Source organism: Sinocyclocheilus anshuiensis, unplaced genomic scaffold (genome assembly GCF_001515605.1).
Source record: "Sinocyclocheilus anshuiensis isolate Anshui unplaced genomic scaffold, SAMN03320099.WGS_v1.1 scaffold1255, whole genome shotgun sequence".
NCBI lineage: Eukaryota > Metazoa > Chordata > Actinopteri > Cypriniformes > Cyprinidae > Sinocyclocheilus > Sinocyclocheilus anshuiensis.
Window position 1 is genome coordinate 354,298 of NW_015540914.1, and position 22,310 is coordinate 376,607.

The 22,310-nt window shown below is 36.6% G+C and overlaps 1 protein-coding gene across 1 annotated transcript in view; it reads right to left on the bottom strand.

Annotated features, from left to right (window-relative positions):
- Nucleotides 1-15,079: 15,079 nt before the first annotated feature.
- LOC107689274 (protein patched homolog 1-like) overlaps nt 15,080-22,310 on the bottom strand; it is a 74,239-nt gene continuing 67,008 nt past the window's right edge. Inside the window, exons 21-24 of the mRNA XM_016487222.1 lie at nt 20,998-21,097; nt 19,560-19,850; nt 18,950-19,484; nt 15,080-16,803 (exon numbers count right to left, since the gene is read on the bottom strand). Of these exons, the coding sequence (XP_016342708.1) occupies nt 18,951-19,484; nt 19,560-19,850; nt 20,998-21,097 (925 nt within the window). The 3' untranslated portion in view covers nt 15,080-16,803; nt 18,950. The remainder of the gene's footprint in view (nt 16,804-18,949; nt 19,485-19,559; nt 19,851-20,997; nt 21,098-22,310) is intronic.

Consider the following 22,310-nt stretch of genomic DNA (forward strand, 5'->3'; position numbering starts at 1 on the left):
TGTGTGTGTGTGTGTGTGTGTGTGTGTGTGTGTGTGTGTGTGTGTGTGCGTGTGTGTTTTTGTTTGAGTTGGGTGGTGTCTCTGGCTCACTCACCAAATGGAAAGGCTGCACAGAAAAACCTCTATGTACACTACCAAGTCAAACAAATATGTATTGCTATAATTCATTTTAATCATTCGTGTGTGAATGCATATAAAACGTTCAACAATAACACAATTACTCTGGGCATTTTTCTTGGATTAATTATGATTTATGCATACTGGCCATTGATTCTCCGATAGCAATCGTCTAACTGCAAAGTACACTCTTAGAAAAAAAGGGTACAAAACTGTCACGGTCGCGGTGCCCTTTCATAAGGTTCTATTATGTGCTTTTAAAGTACTAATATGTACCTTCAAGGTATCAATATGTACCATTTATGGGTAAATAAGGTACCATTTAGGGCTTTTGTAACTTAGTTTACCACCCCAGTGATAACTTCGTACCTTTTTTTCTAAAAGTGTTGACATGAAATGAAATGACATAAACATACATGCATTTCTGACTGGACACACACAGTCATAGAATGTTTATTCTCCCCAAAGTAAATTTAGGTCAGTTCGGGCCAGATTCCTTTGGTCATTACATAAAAATACATCTGGTCTCAGAGGAACTTCTTTGGTCATCCAAATAGAAATAAAGAACACACAGAAAAATATGGGTTAATGCCTGGGTTTGAAACCATGTGTGTTTTTCCCTGAGCTTAAAATGGTCGATCATGAGGTAGGGGGATAAGAGAGTTGTTGAATGTGGGAAAAAAGGAGCCAATGTTAGAAAATAGCGAGGGCGGAGGGGGCCGAAATGATTAAGAGGGGTATTGGTAAGGCTGCCATGTCCAGCGCTGAGATCACTAAGTGGGTGGTAGGTTCAGAGCTTCCCCTTGGCCAAATCATGAGAAACACTCATATCTTCCAAGCAGTTTGACTGGGGTAGGATGTCAACCGCTGAAGCCTGTCTGAGAGCCAGAGACCGAGAGCTGCACAGATGGTAGTGCTGACAAATTAGTTCAGTTCAGATCCAGACCAGTTTCATTTCTGTACCTGGCAGCGGGTCTCTTAACCACTTCTTGCCCGACGGGGCTGGAATGACCGTTCTTTCCACTATTTTCGCTGAATGCTCTGTTTCCAAGCAAGGTCCCAAATCTGGGTTTGTAGTTTTACATGCGATGCGGTTACACGTTGAATATATGACTGCCCATACAAAACAGCAGAGTTCCCTCCAATCTCTTTATTTATACTGAATAAAAATGTGCTGGCTGCCTGCATTACTGCTGCCCACATGAACCAGAATCCAAGCCAGCTGGCTTCAGGCTCGATCCTAACTCACAGAGAACAGAACCACACAGACAAGGTGTGTCCAGACCAACCTGGCTCTCTTTAGGTTACCATGCTTTGGATAGGAATGAACTTTCTCCTGCCACCATCCTCCCCATTGCGTTAATTTTGATAGCAACTTTTGATTGCTTCTAGATAGAGCTATACGGTATGAGATGAACAATGAGAATGTTTCTTCTTAGGAAATGACAATATAATTGGCCTTTTATGACTTTAAAGTATGCAATTCATACAAAAAACATTGAGTTTTCAAACACATTTCATTAACACGCTCCATGTTTTCCGTTGGTCAGCATACAGATAAAATGACCCAAAAATGATCACATTGGTCGAAGCAATGGAGCTATTTACACATTTCAATTAAACCAGCCTTTTTATGGATTACTTACAGTTGTCTCTGCATATTAATGGAAAACGTGATGGTCATTGGAATATGAGAAAGCATTCTAACATTTTAAGACTCATTTTTTGCCAATGATGTAACGTTTTAGTAATCGTTCCAATTCTATAAGAATATGGCAGTCCACACCACTACCATATAATAATAATGACACAGTGGAACAATACTGTCGGAATCAATTTCAGAATCCACCCAACTGGAAGACCTCAAGCATTTAAAGTGGCAGACGACAAAACAGAAGCGCACGCTCGAAATAAACAGAACGTTATTGTGTGTTAGTGTGAACTCTAATATAGTTATCATTATCGTTAACTTTATACTTATCGTTCTTGGTGTGAACGGGGCTTTAAGTTTTAAAAATCATTCTGATTCTGTGAGAATAGGGAAGTCCACACCAAAAATATAACATTAATAAAACAGAGGAAGGATATGAAAGATAAAAAAAAACATTTGCAGCAGATCAGAATCCATCTGACTTTAAAGAGCTTGAGCTTTTAAATTTAGACAACAAAACTGCAGTGAGCATTTATAATAAACATAACGTTATCATGGATGCTAATATAGTCATTGTTATAGCTATCATTGTTGGTGAATGCGCCTTCACACATGTAAAGTAGTGGTTTTTAACTTGTGTGTCGCAGAGTGGAATAATTCGTCATGTGCATTCATGCCAAACATAAAAAGGTGTTAAATCATAGTCAGTTAGCAAAAGTCATAGTTTGGCATAACTTGTATTTAAATATTCAAGACACAAAGCACCAAAGGTGTGCCACAGATCACAGAAATTATCTCAGTGGCAGCACACCTCACAGGTTGCAAGAAAAAAATATATATATAGCGTAACCTGTGTAGTCTGGTTCACAAACAAATAACTCCTACAATTTGGTCGCTTAAATTAATCATCTCGAACGTAGGAGCTGCCGGTTGAAATTAGTCTGATGAATCCTCCACTGAATTAAATCACAGAATCTGTCAGAGCAGTTACTGAAGCAACATATGACTCACTAACCCAATATTCTGTCGGAAGAGCGTCAGAGTCAAATTGCATAGGCTACTATGTTCATCCGCTGACAAATTAGCATTGGAAGCGAAACAAATGTTTAATGGCTTTAAATGCAGAAAGTAATATTCAAGTTCAGCTCGAAGAGAGCAAAAGCAATTACAGTAAAAAATGGTATCAAGAGACTGGAACATCTTTCTGTAGGGAGATGAAAAAACAGATGTCTTGTCTTGCTCAGAATTCATAAATCTTGTGTGGAGAAATCTGCTGTCTGTTTCTGGGGGAGCAATCTACTGCTCACTCCTCATTACTCAATAGTGTGATCACATGGGAAAGGGCTTTGTGTTAAAAATCCATGCTCAGTGTCCCATGATGATAATGGTGCTGGGAGATTGAAGAATGAGGTGGGGTTTTTTTTCTATGCAGTGCCTGATAAGAAATGGTAGACAATCACAACCATGAACATATATTGATTAATGTCTTTTAAATTACATATTACATTATATTACCCAAGAAAATAAGGCTCAAAGTAAACATTTTCCTTGTTTTGTTTGTTTCTTGTTAACAATTTAGCCCACTAGCTTAGCATAGTATTAACTGGTTACAAAAAGCTATTTTGGATTATCTAGATTATCTTAAGTGAATTGCATATACGTAAAATGGTCCCTCAAAGAAAAAAAAAGTATGATCATGTGATTGGGGTGGTGTTCCCGAAATACATTTGAACCAGGGGCATCATTTGATTGGATTTCATGCTAAATTTAATGGATTTCCCCATTAAATGTAATGGAATTCCCCAGATGTTTACCTGGGAATTTCTCTCTTACACCCAAGGACTATCCATGGAAATTTTTACAGGTTTTTATGTTTGTATAATTTTAAGAGCTTGTATTTTATGCAAAGCTTTCTTAACAGCAACACTGTTAAGTCTGTGAAAATACGGCCCAATGTATTGTGTTAATATGAAGGAATTTTCCATACTAGTATTTTGAATTATATATTGCTCTGTGTAGTGTTTTAGGGTTGAAGGAAATGTCCGTAATTTGACGGAAATTGTAGTGGTAATTTTTTTTTCCAAAAAAAGTTTCCAGGACATTTTCTGGATTTTTTTCTTAAAGTGTATAAAGATGAATTTCCCTACTGTAATCAAGGTACCAACTTTTCTAAATGTAGAAATTTCTTAAAAGTTTCATTAGTTTGCAGTGTCAAGTAGCCAAACATGCACATACTGTATAATACAGTAATGCATTGCACCCTTCATAAAGCTCACTTCAAGTACGCCACTCTTTGGAGAGCACAGGTCAGTGATGCTCACTTTTGAAAATATTTTTTTCATTTGGGGGTGGTAATGAGAGCTGTGATCTCTAAGCCATGTGTAAATGAGATGGTCTGTCGAAAATTAAAAAGGTGTGGTTGTTGTCTTTGTTGTTGGCTATGGAGTTAATTGCACTTACATGGCTCTTTGTCCTTCCTGACATGATTGTCATTCTCAATGATCAGAGGGGGATTGTAGTTGAGGACTAATGGTTAGCACACCAGGATGAATAATGATCATCTGCTCTTAATTTATATCTCCACTGAGGTCTTTATTAGTCTTTAGATTTGGGTTAAAATGCATCATATGAAGTTCTTCCTCTGCCTTTTCTCAAATTCTCCTCATTGTTTCTCAGCTGATGGGTTACACATGTATATAAATATCTAAAATGATTTATTGTATAAAATAAACAAAAGTACCTGTAAAGTCAAACATCCTCCAGTTTACAGCAACATTCCTTTCACTCTTTGAAATTCCTCCACTTTTTTTTTTGTTTTTTTTTTGACAAACTGAACAGGAAACATTGGATAATTGCACAAAAAAAAAGAAGAAAAAAAGAATAAATCATCTTCACACTGACATATTCTGTTTTTGTCTTTCAGCAAACTCAGAACTGTAAATAAAGTGTGAAAAATCCACCTTTAAGAGAGCCATTTATGTCCTCATAAATGAATTTATGTAGACCTTCAAATTTTAAAGAGGCAGTTTGATAAGTCTCCATGCTCTCTATGTTGTTGGCATCCAGTTGTATAAGTTATTGAGAGAGCCTAAGGTTTCATGACTAGAGATAGTCACCTTCTGAACCGCTTTACTGCAATTCCAAACATTTTTCAGCGTAGTCCTTTATTGCTTAGTGAGGAAGTAAGGGATTCATTGGGGAAGAAGGGAATGCTCTGTGACCAATCTGAAACAGAGAATGCTTATATTCTTGTTTACAAACTGAATTCTATTATTCTTTTTAACAGAAATTTCCAGTGTGGCCTTTTCAGCAAAGTTTATCATGTTTTGAATGAGATTCACTCAGTAAACACAACCAGTTTTGTATTTTGCAATGTTTGCCCATGCAAAACTTTCCACCACAATGCTTTAGTATTAGTTGTTGCCAAGGCATTGCTGTGTGGTTGCTATGGTGTTCTGGGTGGTTAGTGCTCTCATGTGATATTGTGGACCCTATACGCGTCAGGTCTGTCCTATAATGTAAGACTATGGATTTCTTTAGGCATGCAACATAACAATTTTGTTAAAATTATTTTAATGTTATGGCTGATTATAAAATTCTTTACAAGTTATTAAAAACTAAAAACTTTAAGTTAAATTAAAAATAAAAGACTACAAAATGCAATCAATCTTTTTAATGCACAGTATGTTATAATGTACAGTATGATCAAATGAATAAACTAATATTCATTTTGAGATTTGCTAAAGATTACATTAATAAATAATTACATAATGTAAAATAAATGTATTAATTATATACAAATAAATGAACTAATGGTGATGAACTAATCATGAGTTAAGCATGTAGTAATCAAGAACTAACCTTAACTATGACATGAGTCATATGAATTAATGTTTGAATAATAACCAACTTAACTACATATTTGTTAGTTAATGTATTAATAACACTTTCACACACAAGTTCATATGACTCATGTTGTAGTTAAGGTTAGTTCTTGATTACATGCCTTAACTCATCATTATATTAAAGTAATATTTAATTTAGGCATTAGTACATGATTATTCATGTTCTGTTATTGTGAAGTGTTACCAATAAAGCATTAGTATTTTTTAAATACTATTTCTAATAAATTATTTTAAGTCATTTATGACCTTAGTCATGCCTTTGGTCATGCCAAAGATCATTAGTTAGGGTTAGGGCTTTGTTAACTCTCATGGTTCATATTCAAGTCTGAGATGAGCCAATGTAAAAAAAAAAGCTGTTTTATAACATCTTGCACTGATCAGAGTCTTCTTATATCCAACTTGAGCTAAACATGTCTGTGTGTCTGATTGTGTGTGTGTTGGATGAGGGTGGATTATGGGGGGTGAAGGGGGATTCAATCAGCGGAGCTGGAGTGTACGCTCCTTGATTAAAGTAAACGTATTCACCTAACACAAACAAGCATGGAGCGAGACTCTGTGCCAAAATACAGATGGACTGACAGAGCAATCAGAAAGAAACAGCTTGCAGTGGTAAAACGACCAGATACTGATTCATGGCTGCACTCTTGACATCACGGTCCCGCTTCTCTCCATTGAGCTGTCTCACATTGCACAGTCACACTAAATTAGCAAAATCTGATACAAGTTTCCAAACACTTCAAACAAAAAGCTCAACAGTTCAGTGACAAGTAATGCTGTGGAATATAACCCTTCCCGGCACACAGAGATGTTCTCTCTTTTGAATACATTCTAATGTGCTGATTTGCTCCTTAAGAAAATTTCTTATTGTTACCAAAGTTGCAATGCGTAAAGGGGTCATAGGATGCCAATTTTCCACAAGTTGATATGATTCTTTAGGGTATTAATGAAAAGTCTGTAACATAGTTTGTTAAAATTTCTAAGTGGTAGTGTAAAAAACACCTTTTTTACCCTGTCAAAAACAGCTCTTTTCAGAGCAGGCAGTTTTGCAGCATTTTCCTTTAAATGTTAATGAGCTATGCTGACCCCACCCCTCTCTTCCAAGCTGCTCTCAGAGAGACTGTTTACTTTAGCCGCATTCATTGTGAAACTTGCTAATTAGCACATTATTAGGAAAGACGATTTGCAACATTCATCGTGAAACTTGCTAATTAGCACATTATTAGGAAAGACGATTTGCAAAGATTCATTAAAAAAACCTTAGACTCACTTCTTCTGTAGGTGAAGCTGGATAACGAATGATTCGCACGAACATAGACGCATTTATGTAGATCGGGGGCGCATTCTCTTCAAAAACAAACGTAATCCACTGCATCTTCAGCGGCTCAGATGTCGGAAGTAAATGACGACTGCTGTATATTATTACATCCAACAACAGAACACCTCAATCGCTTAGGAGTCATTCTTGTCTGCATCTGCTCCAGCGGTGAAACAATGGCAGACTGATGACAGCTCACTCAGGGTGGGTCTAAGGTAAGACGCCAGTCCAGTCTGTGCTGAAACGCTACTGTCAATTAAACTATCGTGGGAGGGGCCTGTTTTTGTGACATCACACAGACAGGCATCTGAGATCGGCTCAATTTGAGAAAGGGGTAAAGATTTGAGCAGATTAAAAAAAAAACATTGGGGGGATTTTTATCATTTTAGGGTGGTTGTGTACACACACTGCCAACACACATTTCAGTTCAAACAACTTGTAAAAGTGCATGTAGCATCAATATGACCCCTTTAATATTTTTGCAGAAATTGTCATACTTTTTCAGGATACTCTGATGAACAGAAAGTTCAAAAGAACAGAATTAATTGATCCTTGCTGAATAAAAGTATTAATTTTATTAAAAAAAGAAAGAAAACAAACAACAAACATTTGCTTATATTTTTGATTTAGATTTTTCCATTTTCTTTTTTAGATTAAAACATTCTAAATGAAAATGGCAACAGTGGTTGCTTGGTTAGAATGGTTGTTACATGAATTTACATCATTTATGAGGCTTGTGTTTAAGTTTGGTGTTTGTCTTGAGTTCCTCTGTAATAAATGTAATTATTCACCATCACTCTTACTGCACATTCAAGGTGTTGGATTGGGGAGGCACACGACGATCTCTTCAGATACGCCTGTGCACATCCCTTTAATAACTGACCAAGACTTTGACTTGCACATGTTTTCAACCTAGAATTCAAAAAGAATTATGTGAGAGTGTTTAACACCCACACCGATCCCAATGTCGCTGATGGAGAACATAGATGGCAGACTGTTCATATGCCTCCACCCAGTGTTTGTGAAGTTGAATCATTAATGCTGGATATTTGGCAGAAGGTGCACTGTGGGTAAACGTCAGCACGTATATGAAGAACACTGTGGCCTCAGTGTGGTGTGGTCTTTCAGGTCCATCGTTTCAAGCTGATTTCTCAGTAATTACTCTGTTCGCCTTTGGCAGGTAATCATGATGGCCGTTGCTGCTGTTTCCTTTCCTTGGCACACTCACGGTCACGTCACCCCAAAGCATTCCACGTAATGACAGAGGGACAGGACACAGGATCCATGAGACACTTTAGGGGCTGTATGTTTGTATTTTGATGATCTTTACATTTTACTCACATTATACTTAGCAATCAAACCAACAAGATTTGCTCTTCAGCATATGGATTCAAACTACTGAACAAGTACACTTCTAATACACAGTGGCCACAAAGTGTATTTGGACACTAAAGTCACACTTAAAAATGTATTAAATGTGTAATTACTTTTAACCAACTGGTCCCAAGGTACTTTTTAGTGGATGAAGTCAGTTCCCCTCAGCTTCACACAGGTTTTCTAGAGTTACCACAGATGTAGTTCATCACATTAACTATAAACATGTTCCACTAACATCTGACAACCAGAAATTGTCTAAATACTTTTTTGTCTTAAAGGGACAGTTTAACAGTTTTAAAAATCTGTAATTATTTACTCATCCTCATGTCATTCCAAACCTGTATGAATTACTTCTGATAATTATTTTAAAATATTTTTTAGCAAAATATCTTCTTTTGTGTTCCGCTGAAGAAAGTCATAAATGATTGGAACGACACAAGGGTAAATAAATGACAAATTAGCATATTTGTGTGAACTATCCCTGTTTTATATATATTGAATTAGCTTTTATTTTTATAATTTCAGTTTTCATTTTAATTTTTAAGTTTTAATAGTTCTGTCATGCATTTGTCAACATTTATTTTGTTTCATGTGTTCGTCATCATCACCTCATGTCATTCCAAATCTATAAGAATTTCTTTCTTCTGTGACAGTTATTATAATTAATTATACAGTTAATATTTATTTATTTATTTGACTTTGACCATTGACTGTATGGACAATAAAAAAAATCAAATGTTTGGAATGGCATGAGGGTGAATAAATGATGACACAGTGTCATTTTTGGGTGAACTATCCTCGTATATTGTTTGTCATTTTTATTTTATTTTATTATTATTTAATATTTCTATATAGCTTTAATTTTTATTTCAGTTTTAGCGTTAGTAATTGTTGTACTTCAGCTTCAACTTACTTCAGTTAGTTGCAAAGGCAACATTTCTCATTTTCAATCAAGTTTTATTTATTATTTATTTATTTTTAAATTGTAAGATTTTCAGCTAATATTTATATTTTATTTGAAGTTTCAGCTTTCAGTTTTATTCAGATTTAAATTACCAAAGAATTACATTTTTAATAGTTTTAGTTTTATCTACAATAACAACACCTTTAATACGATGACATTCATAAAGTTTTAAGCGCAACCAAAGTGTCTAAATACATTTCGGGGCCGCTGTAGACACATAGAGGACAAAGTGAGAGTAAATAAGAGGTGGAGAGTCACTCCCCCTTGACTCAGTGTGAGCTCCTCGACACCTGTTCCTCATTAGATCTCTGTCCCTGTGCCAGAATCAATACGGCAGGATGCTAGAAGAAAATCTGACTGCCATTTGTGAATGGACTGAACATTAACGAATTCCAAATTATTTACAAACACGGGCCTCTCCTCATTACTCTTCCTCCCGCTCGTTCAGTCTTGGGGCCCTCTGCATCTCAAGCTGAAAAAGCAAGTTTTTCCCTCCATCCATCCCAGCCTTGTAAAATCAGATGCCCTAATTTTATTTGAATTAGCAGAATATTGTGTTCACATAACACTTCCACATACACATGAAAGCATTTAATTTTTCCTAAACCTTCACACTCATGTCTCTCTCCCTCGCCCTTTAGATGACGAATATGTTTCCATAGATTGCTGCATATTTGCTTGCAAAGACAGACTAGTTAAACAAAAGAGGGAAGCTTTTTAGGGAGTGGACATCAGGGCTCCGCAGGGGTTTTATAAACCTGGGAGAGAGAGAGGGAAAAAATGTTGCATGGCAATGTAGCGTAAGTTTGTCATCTTTACAATAAACACATCTACATCACAGCAGTGTAAACATGTGGTTGGGATTGGAAAGCAAGGAGAGAGAAAGAGAATCGGTCAAGCGGAGTGAGTTCTGTATAAGCATTAAAAGAGATCTTGGCCTTGGCTTGTGCTTCACAATCACTGGGGTAGAAATGTAAATACCGAAATAAATGAAGCGAAATTAAATCAAAGTAAACAAAGTAATCATTCACATGCCATCTGCCCAACTGCTGAGCCATTTGTTTACCTATATCTGCCAAAATAGTTAGCCTTACTAATAACAAAAGTGATGAGGAGTGTTTACAGTATGCAGCATATTTAAATGAAAACATAAGCTTTGTTCCTAAACCGAGAGTTGCTTTGCTGGATGCTGTCTACAAAGGCAAGAACATCCAAGTCAAATTAATGGATAAACTGTTCCAACTGATTCATCCTTTTTTTTTTGATTCACTAAAAAGTACCGGCTCATAACAAGAGTCATTCGTCTGGGAAACGTTGTCACGCTGTAGGTTTTGATTCACTAAAAAAGCGCATTCGAGTCTTTTGCTCGGGAATCCGACTTCACTGTTCGTGTTGAATGTTTTTGTTCACTAAAATCAAACCACTTCATAAGAGACAGTTGCTCTGGAATCAGATTTCAGTAGTCACATATGTTTTGAAGCACTATCAAGAACCGACCCATACTAATATTTTGATCGGAAATCAGGCTTATTTGCACTGTATGCTTTTGATTCACTAAAAATAACTGGCTCATACGAGTCATTTGCTTTAGAATCAGATTTTACTAGTCACGCTGTATGTTTTGATTCACTAAAAAGAATCTGTACATAAGAGCCTTTTCTCGAAAATCTGACTTCAGTGTTTGCGCTCTATGTGTTTGATTCACGTAAAAGAGAACCGGCTCATTTGCTCACTACCGAGTCATTTGCTCACTAGTCATGCTGTATGCTTTGATTCACTATAAAGAACGAGCGAGTTGTTTTGCTCGGAAATCAAACTTCACTGTTAGTGTTGTATGCTTTCGATTCACAAAAGAACTTATTCATAAGAGTCATTCGTTCAAGGATCAGACTTTACTAGACCATGTATGACATATTAAGAAGAAAGGGCTCATAAGAGTCATTTGCTTGAGAATCAGACTTGCATAGAGTATTTTAGAACATTCAGAATGGTTCAGTATTTTTTTTTTTAAATGTAACGGGTTAACATGTTTCCAAACATTAGTCTTGAGGTGCTGAAATGCTACAGTTTGTTATCACTGCCTTCACTACCATATGATCCATATGTGTTTGGCATAGTTACATGGTTGCATGAATTCATTTACTTGCTTTAATCGCCACCAGCATACATCATTAGACATTACAATGGCTGTTTTGTCCTTCACGCCTGCCAGTTTTTCTTAGAGTCTAGCTGATTCTTGAGGATATGTGTTATTCCATCACTCTCTGGCACTGGATAACTGCACTTAAGCCTCCAAGCTGTGTTAGGCTTGACTTCGCTCCACTGTACCGTAACGCTCCTCTGGGTGTTACCATTGAAATGTCAGCCTGCCATTGCTGATCAGTTGTTCAACAGCTTCCAACACTGGAAAATAAACACCTTTCTCATTTTCTTCTACTACTGTCTGTCTACTGTTTTATTTTTTCTAGCTGTGTGTTGTTGTTTTTTTGGGAGGAGTGATGAGATGTGTGATTTCAGGGCCTCTGAATTCCTCCATTAATGACTCCCAGCTTTCCAGCTCTGAGAGGCTGGAGAGAGGGACTGCGACCCTGATGCTGATAGAACTGCTAAATGCTTCTCACACACAAACACGGACACTCTGCTGGAGTGGAAAACCAATATGGAGGTCTGCTTGGCACAGCTTGCTGCTGTAACACTTTTTAAAGATGCACTTAAGTCATTTTTTTCTCATTGAGTATTTTTGATGAATAAAATTATTTGAAATGATGTACAGTCACATGAGATGATTCCAGTCATAGCCTAATAAAATGCTTTATTACACATGGAGAGGGTCCCTTAATGGGGCAGCCATGTTATGATCACATGACCAGCTGAATACTACTTACTGTACTTTCGGCATGTTCAACCGCTCGATGTCTGACTTGAAGCATTGCATGCCAGTTATAAGTGTTGTCTGACCTGAGACACCATAGACGCCATGTAACTGTGACGTATGACATCAAAATATCACAAGAGTGATTTGAGAGTAGTCGGCTAGTTTATTCTATGTAGTTTCTCCAGAGCAGCTGTACTAGTTCTCCTGATGACAGAGCTGTTTCACAATTGGCTGATGGCAATGATAATGTGTGTTTTGTGTTTATTTTGACACCTTCACCTCACAAATCCATGTTTTTATAATAGTAGAAATTCTTGTATTATTAATGTTATGTTGTGTCATATTTATCAAAATAAAAATTTGATATAGACTCCACTCCATTGGTTTCTAAATAGTATAGGCTTATGTTGAACTTTATTGTTATGCATAAAGGCAAAGTAGGCCTATTAGGCAGTAAATAATGAAAAAATATTTCTGTTGCTTCATGGAAATGTCTAAATCATCTGTGCATTTGACAAATATTACTAAATATTATAAATATCTAATCCACTTCATCTGTGATAAAGTATGCAAACACCAAGTGAACATCGCTATAATTGCCTGACTTGATGGTTCCTTTTTTAACTTTTTTTTTTTTTTACCGATTGCAAATCTCGCTGATTGGTTAAAACATTTCAAATATTAAATGTTGTAATATTACATTATTTTATTATTAATGAAACATAGAGTATTTAAATAAATATTTGATACATCATTTTATTTATTCTTTTTAAAGACCACTTATAATGTTAGTGAAGGTCTCTTACACACAAAAAAAAAACTGTTCAGTCATAATTATTTTTCCCCCCTCTGGTTTACAAGATTCAATGTCAATGCCTTCTTTGCATGTGGAATGAATATGATACTAAAAGGTTGCAGGTTTGCTGTCAGGTTCAATATAGTTTGCGATGTCCCATCCTTCAGTAACAACTTCTTTGCAAAAGTCAGATAATGCCACAAGGTCACAGATTTCATGAGCCAATTTGACTGTTTAGTGTCAAAAAAGAGTCTTTTTGGAATCGTTTACACATTTATTTGAACCGAAAAGCACAAAGCTCATTTCGCAATAAATCTTAACGAACTGCAGCAAAGCGCTATTTCTGAGCCTAGATCACATCACATCACATGATTAGAATGTCAGTCCGGATTGGCTCATATAGGTTGTGCTCTTGTTGGCGTTAAAAGCACTTTCACCAACCACAGTCAGTGTTGCCAATTTAGCTATTTTGTAGCTAGATTTAGCGACTTCCCCACCCCTTTTGAGACTTTTTTCAAAAGTTTAGGGACAAATATAGCAACTGCTTGGACAAACCTTATCTAAGTTCTCATCTTGCCTACTGATCTACGTTCATCTTTATATAGATCAGTGAATTTGCCATTGTGATGTCATCTAGTGACATTTAGCTACCAGTTCTAGCTACTTTCAATTGAAAGCAGTTGGCAACACTGACCACAGTGCATTCAGAGAGCAAGTCACTGCAGTGTATCAAAGGATACAGTAGATTGAAACAAGCTTGGCAACTCCAGCGTATTAATAATAAATGGCTGCCACCCATGCAGCAGAGTTAGAAGGGGGCAGTCTGAATCAGTTTCCATCACTCTGTTTTTAAGGCCATATGCCCCTTTTCATTACTTAGAGCACACCAGCTGTATTGTAACTACAACCAATTTCCTCACAGTCTATAAAACTGTCAATCAGAATCATACAAGAGAGCCGAGCGCAGAGTAGAGCATGGCTGCCTGAACGGGGGAGATTGAATCTGTAGCCAGATGTCAGCAAGTCGAAATCCTGTGCGAGATAATGTTGTTGGACTTTCGTGACTTTAATGTAAAGTTCAGGCAAATTGATTAGGCTTCAAATGGAGCTGTTTGAAATGCACACAGGCTAGGTCAGGGAAATCACATAACATAACCAACAGTGGATTGGAAGGCTTAGTTAAACCAGTCAGGTTTGTTAGTTTTAGGCCCGTATGTGCGGAAATTCCTAATGACTGGGCGCTAGGTGATGAAAATACTAATGCTCAATGCAACAGTTGAGTCATGCAGGTCATAAGGTTACGCTAAAGAAATAGTCACGGGTAGCTACAATTTGAAGAATCATTTATGAAAAGGATAGCAAAGAGACAAATAAGTTATAATATTTTTATTTGTTAGAATTCTATCAGTGTTTGAACATTATTATTTAGAGAGCTAGTACATTTGTTCTACTTTCATGGCTAGCTTTTCACAAAACCCAAAAACAGTCTTCAGATTGGACTCACTCTCGTCTATATAACACTGTAGCAGGGGAACTTTAGTTGTCCGTGAACAAGTTAGCAATGCAAGTGTGCATCTTAATGTCTTCTCAGTTATGTCCTCACAAAAACGGTAGCATTACATATAAACTCTTTAAAAATATACTTCTGTCAAATAACTTGACAACTACTATGTACACTACAAAAATAAATTTTCATATAAATAATTTATATGGCATACATTTATCTTTGTAACTGAAAACGGAATACATCCACACCAAAACAAGGGAAAAAAATTCTGCAATTCAGGCTGTAAAAAAAAAAAAAAAAAAAAAGGATTATTTTCCTTTTAAAATCCTCTAAGAGCTATGATGAATCTGTAAGGTAAATGTCATATACTCTTTTCTTTCCTATTTAACATTAGTAACCACTTTATACAGATCAAAATCCATTAATGTAACAGAGAAACTGTAATAATAGTGTTTTCCGACAGACGTAAAAATCCCTGCATTGTTAAGAACTGGCATTATGACCATTATTGAACAAAACATCTTATTATACAAAAATATAAATATTGCAAAACAAATGTAAAAAAATAATAGAATATATATATATTTATATATATATAAACATTACAATAGTTGCCAGCCATGATTTTCTCCCATTTCTGCCAATGTGACATGAAGGAGAACACAAACACAACAAACAAACCACACAGAACAACTCTCAACAAGTCTTCGTCAAGATCAAACATGTTTGACAGGAAGTCAATCTGGACGAGGGGGTCACAGACAACACACAAACACACTCTTAAAGACACACACGCCAGCTTCAGAGCCACAGAAGAGTGGGGGCTCCACGACCCTTGACCCTTAAAGCACTCGCATGCACCATTTGGCAGCTGAGGGGGAACTTCCAATTAGTGTCACGGTGTTATGTTGTGGATTTTTATGAGGTGAGGTCAGCGCAGAGAACTGCTCTTGCTAAATTAGGGCCAGTAGTTGCAGTTTGTCATTGAGGAGGTCAACGAATCGACAAAAACCATTGACGCGACCAGCCATTGTGCGACGCACACCTTGAGAATGCTCATCAGCTTAGCTTATTAAAACAAACAAAAAAAAAGACAACGAGGAAAAAAGTTGCGCCACCAGAATCAGAGCGAATACTGTTGTAACAGTAATGTTTTAGCTTAAACCACTATTGAATGACAGAAAATAATGCCATAATGTAAAAAAACAAAGTTACAATGGAAACCCGAAATTACCGTTACACTGCATTACTTTAGTAATGCAAAGTTGAAATCATGAGCAAATTCAGGGTGGCCACAAATGGCCGATTTACAGTAAATAACTGGAGTATGAAGGTACAAAAGACCAGAGAGAGTTCCAGTACAGAGGACAGGAGAACAGAGGCACAGTCACCCAACAATCACTCCGTTTCCTTCTTCATTTCTGCGTAGCTAAAGTCTCACGCATAGCGTGTTTCATTGTTAAACAGTATTTGTTTTTTCCAACTACCACAGATTTGTGATAAGCAAATTAACATTAAAAAGCATCAACTCTAACGCTTCAATATACACAAAACGCAAACATCCACACACACGCTTAAACATCTGATGCTTGCTGACAAACAACTGGACATTAATGTGAACTTTTACATATCTAGCATATGTCTGAAAAACGTTTTCCCTGAATGTGTCCTCTGAAAGTGAATGTATCTGTGCAGTTTTGTACTGGTGTTTTGAACAGAAGTGTACCGTAAGTGCAATGCAAATCCATTTAACTGCCACAAAATCATTTAACATATTATGTTAGCTCACTTAGAGTTTGTTCTTGTTAGTTAATATGCATCTGAGGGGTCTAAGGGCTCTGACGGGAAACAAAAAATACTCATACATACATGCATACAACAACACATTTTCAAACTCTCACACGCACAGTTCTATAAAATTAAGAGAAAATAATTGCATAGCATTATACAAACATTACAACAATATCATAAGCAGCAACGACCGTATGCTGAAATGTTTGTCAAGAATGATGTTTCCTTATGGCACAGATACACAAATGATGGGTGGGCACTTGGAACACACAAGTCTGACGACCCCCGGTCAAATTATAGCTACTCTCGTTCATTATTTACATTTGTGTACACATAAATACTTTTAGAAATATCTAACAAAAATACACCAGGGTTATACAGTAACAGAGTCAAGCACCGAAAAGGCGCCGCTGGTCAAAGTGTCCCCGCCATGCAGCACCATGTTTCTGCCATGCTGGCAGACAGATGTCCCATCTTTGGCTGTTTGAGCTTCAACATTTAACCACTGTGAACACGAAGTGAAGAAACGGTTAATAGAAGTTAAAAATAGATTAAAATTAATTAATAATAACAAAAGTAAATCCACATAACTGAATCAGACAGAAATGTGTTATTAGCAATCGTTTTTATTAGGACTGTCAATTTGAGTTTGGAGTTGGTAAGATTTTATTTATGTTTTTGAAATAAGTCTCTTATGCTCACGAAGGCTGCATATATTTGATCAAAAATACAGTAAAACAGTAATATTGTGAAATATTATTTAAAATAAAGGTTTTCTATTTTAATATATTTTAAAATTGTATTTATTCCTGTAATGGCCATTACAATGGCAATGTAATGCAGCCATTAATCCAGTCTTTAGTATCACATGATCCTAGAAATCATTCTAATATGCTGATTTGCTGCTAAAGAAATATTATCTTCAGTTGAAAACATTTGTGCTGCTTGATAGCTCTAATCTGCTAAATGAGACTATAATGCATGAAGATATTAAGATACTATAAGCATTACCATCATGATTTTCTGTTAATCTGCTTTGAAATATTGTGCACTGTGAAAAGTGCTATACAAATAAAATTGACTTGACTTTATTTTTTGTGAAAACGGTTGTTCTTTTTTTTTTTCAGGATTCTTGAATATTAATTACTATAGAATAGTAATTTCAAAAGAGCAGCATTTATTTGAAATCGAATATTTTGTAACATTATCATTGTAATGTCTTTATTTTCTTTTTTACACACAAAAATCTTACTCACCCCAAACTTTTGAATGGTAGTGTAAATATATATGATAATATATATATATAACATATATTTTAATTAAATTTATTTTTAAGTAAAATTAAACATTAATTCATACTTTATCAATACTGATATGTATGAAGGTAGAATGACGTCAAAAAGATTTGCATACGCAGAGTAATATTTGTGGAAGTGTACATAAGACTGTAAGCGTAAATTAAATTTGCATGCGAAAGAGAAGCTTTGTAAAGGTGTAAATCGCATTTCAAGCGCAAGAAAAAAATATTTGCAGCATTTTACTGTTACTCGTAAGTGTAATTCATGTATTGTGAAACTGCAGCTTCATGCTAACGCAAAATAAATATGATCTGCATGCTTCTGACTTCCATGTTTCCGCGCTTACACTTTTGGCACGTTTTTTTCGCCAAAAGACGGTCAAAAGCACTGCAAGCCTGTGAACAGTGATTTGCAAGCGAAAACAACAGTTTAAAGAACTGCAAAAATCAGTAGACAGGTGAAATTATGCATGTATTAGGCTAGTGCAGATACTAGACCTTCTTTAAGTATCATCTTTAAGTATCATCAAAATTACAATTTTAGATTAATTTAAGATTAATGTCTTGGCGTATTATGTGTTTATTGGACCAATCAGATAAGAGTAAATGGAGAGTCAGCGAGAGGCTCATTTGATTGGCTACAAGAAGAAGGTGGCCCCGCCCTCCCCCTCACGCTTGCAAAACTCAGTTAGTGAGAGAATCGTGCCAAAATTGTAAGCGCAGAGAAAAGAAAGACGGAGCTGTACATATCGGTTTATTTCGGGAACTTTTTGCCCCACATACACAACAAGTCATTTAGACATTTGCAACAGTTAGTTTTGTACACATACAGATTGGTTCTATGCAGTCAATCCATTTTGCAGTTCTTTAAACTGTTGTTTTCGCTTGCAAATCACTGTTCACAGGCTTGCAGTGCTTTTGACCGTCTTTTGGCGAAAAAAACGTGCCAAAAGTGTAAGCGCGGAAACATGGAAGTCAGAAGCATGCAGATCATATTTATTTTGCGTTAGCATGAAGCTGCAGTTTCACAATACATGAATTACACTTACGAGTAACAGTAAAATGCTGCAAATAATTTTTTCTTGCGCTTGAAACGCGATTTACACCTTTACAAAGCTTCTCTTGCGCATGCAAATTTAATTTACGCTTACAGCCTTATGTACACTTCCACAAATATTACCCTGCGTATGCAAATCTTTTTGACGTCATTCTACCTTCATAGATATGATTTAATATTATTATTAAATATCTGAATCAATTGACAACCCTATTTATACATAGAGTGCATGAAACTGCTGATTTGATGTGGACCATTTTACTTGAATTCAGCCGTATAAGAAGCCCCTCTACTAACCTCAGCTGGAGGGTCTTGTGTGACAGACATTGGGAGGGTCATATTCTAGATCCTGCAGTTCCATGCCCTCCATTTTCGAGCTGTCGTTGCTCTTGTCAAAGGGCACGTTAGGGTCAGAGAAGCAAGGGTCAGTGTAGACATCTTCTGAAGTGTGATAGCTGTCGTTGGAGGGGTAGGCGGGGCTCTGGCCGGGCATCCCCGAATGAACGGCGACCGTCACCGAGGCCGAGGCTGTCACCGTTGTGATGGGCTGACAGTAGGCGGGGCCTGTGGACGGATGAGAAGGGTGAGTGTAGGGGTTGTGGGAACGGGGGCGATGGGCTCCTGAACGTTCCCGGTGGTTAGGGCCTGGCTCAGTAGCGGTTTCAAAAGCATCCATGCGCGGCCTGTGAGGGGGGGGCGGATGTCCGCTCCCAAAATCCCTCTTAGGGTCCCTGCTACAGTATCGCTTTGACGTTTGAGGTCCAGCATCCTGAGAACTGGGCAGATGGGTGGACCTGTAATGCTGCGGTGGTTGCTGCTGTCTAGAGTCATCCTGTGGAAAACATTGTAACAATGTTAGTTCATTGTTTTGATGTCAAATTTATATTGCTATAAATGCTTTACTCACTGAGCAAGGAGGAAACATTGGCAGTTCAACTTGACGACTGCCTTGTCGTCCCCCTGTGGCGATCCGCACCTCCTCCAGTCTGGCTGATCGCCCCCTGTTGGGCTGGAGGTCATACTGCTGAAGCTCCTGGCTAATGCCAGACACAGTAGTGTTGGAACCATATTCTGAGTCTGAGGAGTCTGATCCTGCTCCAGGGGTCGTGTGGCTGGGTTGCATTGTGAAGCGGACCACCTGTGGGGGAGGCTCTGGAGAAGGGGTGGGCAGCCGGCTTCGTCCGTCTACTGGAGATACCTAAAAGTGTAATGGACATGAAAATCAAAATCTGAGAAGATGCTGTCTCTGACATTAGTGCAAATCCTGTGATATGGGAAAGTTTTAACATCATCGGAGAGTACACTGCTAGTCTTGAATATGTGAATTGGCTCTAAGAAGTATTTGGACAGTTTAGCCACACTTAAAAATGCTGCTGTTATGATCAATTACCAATAAATGGCAGATAATTAAAATGCTATGCTATTTTGTTTAACTAAATTAAAAAATTAAACTAAAATCAAGGATTTTAAATGCTACAAGTGAATTTAGGCATCACAACATTATATTGTACGGTATTAAAATGGATATTTGTTTTCAGATTTGCTACAGATTACATTAAACAGTGTTATTAAAACTGGTGTTTTTAAAAATGCTTTTATGGCTCATAAAGTATAATAATGGTGAATATGGAGCTCAACCTCTGGGAGGAAAAAAAACACCTCAATTTTATTCAGAGGCCCAAACTGAGCAAAATTTCCAATTTCTTGCAGTTGCTGATATTTATATGGCCAAAGAGGTAAGATGAAATTCTGATAGCCTGTAATTTAAATGAATTATATTAATAACAGTATAGCAGACTACTTACATAAAATGCATATAATTATCAGTTGTAACCCAATATGTTTTAGTAAGACAATATTTAAATGCTTAGTTCTATGATCAAAGCTCAGTGTTTTTTTTTTGTGGGGGCAAAACATGTAATGATGATTGAGTGATGTACTGTACATAAAAACATTCCTCAGAAGCCTTATGTATCATGTTTGATACTTACATTTTAACATGATTTTCCTAAAAAATGATGTATGGATAATCAAGTAAACCTAAATTTACTTGCTAAACAAGTATAAATTGTCAATCAGATGACAAAAGGCAGGTTTGTGTACAACAGTTTTTTTTTTTTTTAGCAAAGTTTGGATCTTGTTGATAATTTAGAGGTTTTAGAAATATGTGTATCAAATATGTCAAATGATGACAGCAAAGGTCAAATCTGAATTTGCAATACTGGCATCCCTAAATGTCACTCTTTCAGATAATGTTAAGCAGAGTTTATACTAACTCTGCATAGCTCTATGTATGGTATGTGAAAGTGTTATGCAGGGTAACTTAACGGGAGCAATTCTCTTACCTCAGGATAAGGGCCAAAGTAGGACAATAAGACTGGGAGCAGCACCAGTCCATTCAGGACCCCTAACACTGTTAGGATAGCCAAAACAGCGAAGAAATACCTGCAAATACACAGCAAAAAACACAGTCATTAGAATAAAAAAAGAACTTTACTGCGCTGAATCAAGCACAGAGCAAAAGTCACTCAGGCAAATTCTAACAAACATTCGCACACAAAAAGACTTTAGTCGGGTTTGGTTTAAAACAAAATTTACCTTGTGCCAGAGAAAGTCTCCAAAGAGATCTTTTAGAAAGCAGCACAGAGAAGCAGAGGACATAATTAGTTGGTTAATTCAAAGGCATGGAAAATAGGGAAGGAAAAAAAGAGCGAGTTTTTTTCTTTTTCTAGGGGTGAGTGGAGTACAAGCAAAACGGGAAGGAATGTGGAGTACAGGCTTGTGAGAGAAGAGAGGCAAAGCACAAAGGCACAGGGGCCTCTCTCACTCTTTAAAAAAAGAACGCAGAAGCAAACAAATGAAGTGAACGGTATAGAATTTAAACAATTTAGTCTAGGAGGAAGAGAGGAGAGGAAAGACTACAGGCCCCTCTTGCCTTTTCCCTTTTCCCTCTCTTTCTCTCTCTATCACTCTTTCTATACTAAGCCCCTGTGAAATTTCCTGAAAACAACTCTTACTATCTTACATATTTTGCTTATCAAGTAAATTTATCTTGTTTTAAGGATGTACGTATATTATTCTTGGATTTTTCCCCCCCCAGTGATTCTATCAGAGGCATTGGAGGGGGAAAAAATGAAGTTAAACCACACTTAAATGGATGAATACAATCTCCTCGACAAATCCCTCCCTTCTGTCCTCCTTCGCTCCCTCGCTCTTTCTCTCTTCTTCATTATGGCCAGCTTTCCGTCCTTCGCTACTCCAGCAATGCATCTGTGTAAATTGCTACAGCTCAAATTGCAGGTGTCATTTTGTACCTCAAAGAAACGCAGGGACAAGAGGACATTTCTTGTTGTTGTTTTTTTATTTTAAACTTTGAATTTACTTCTTTATGTACAAAGATAATGGCATTTTGGTTTAATATTACATAATAGAGAATATCTATTATTTAATATTAATTAATAGGGAAACACTAGTTATTTTATGCAATGCAAACAATTATTGCATTGATTAGTCTGCTTTCTTATTTTCTAGTAAAATATCTAAATATCTATAAAACAAGACAAATTTACTTGAGCTGAACTGTGAGAGAACATTAGGCCTATTTTCATAAAATATTGAATTATATTGTATATATAAATTAAATAAAAATTTAAATTCT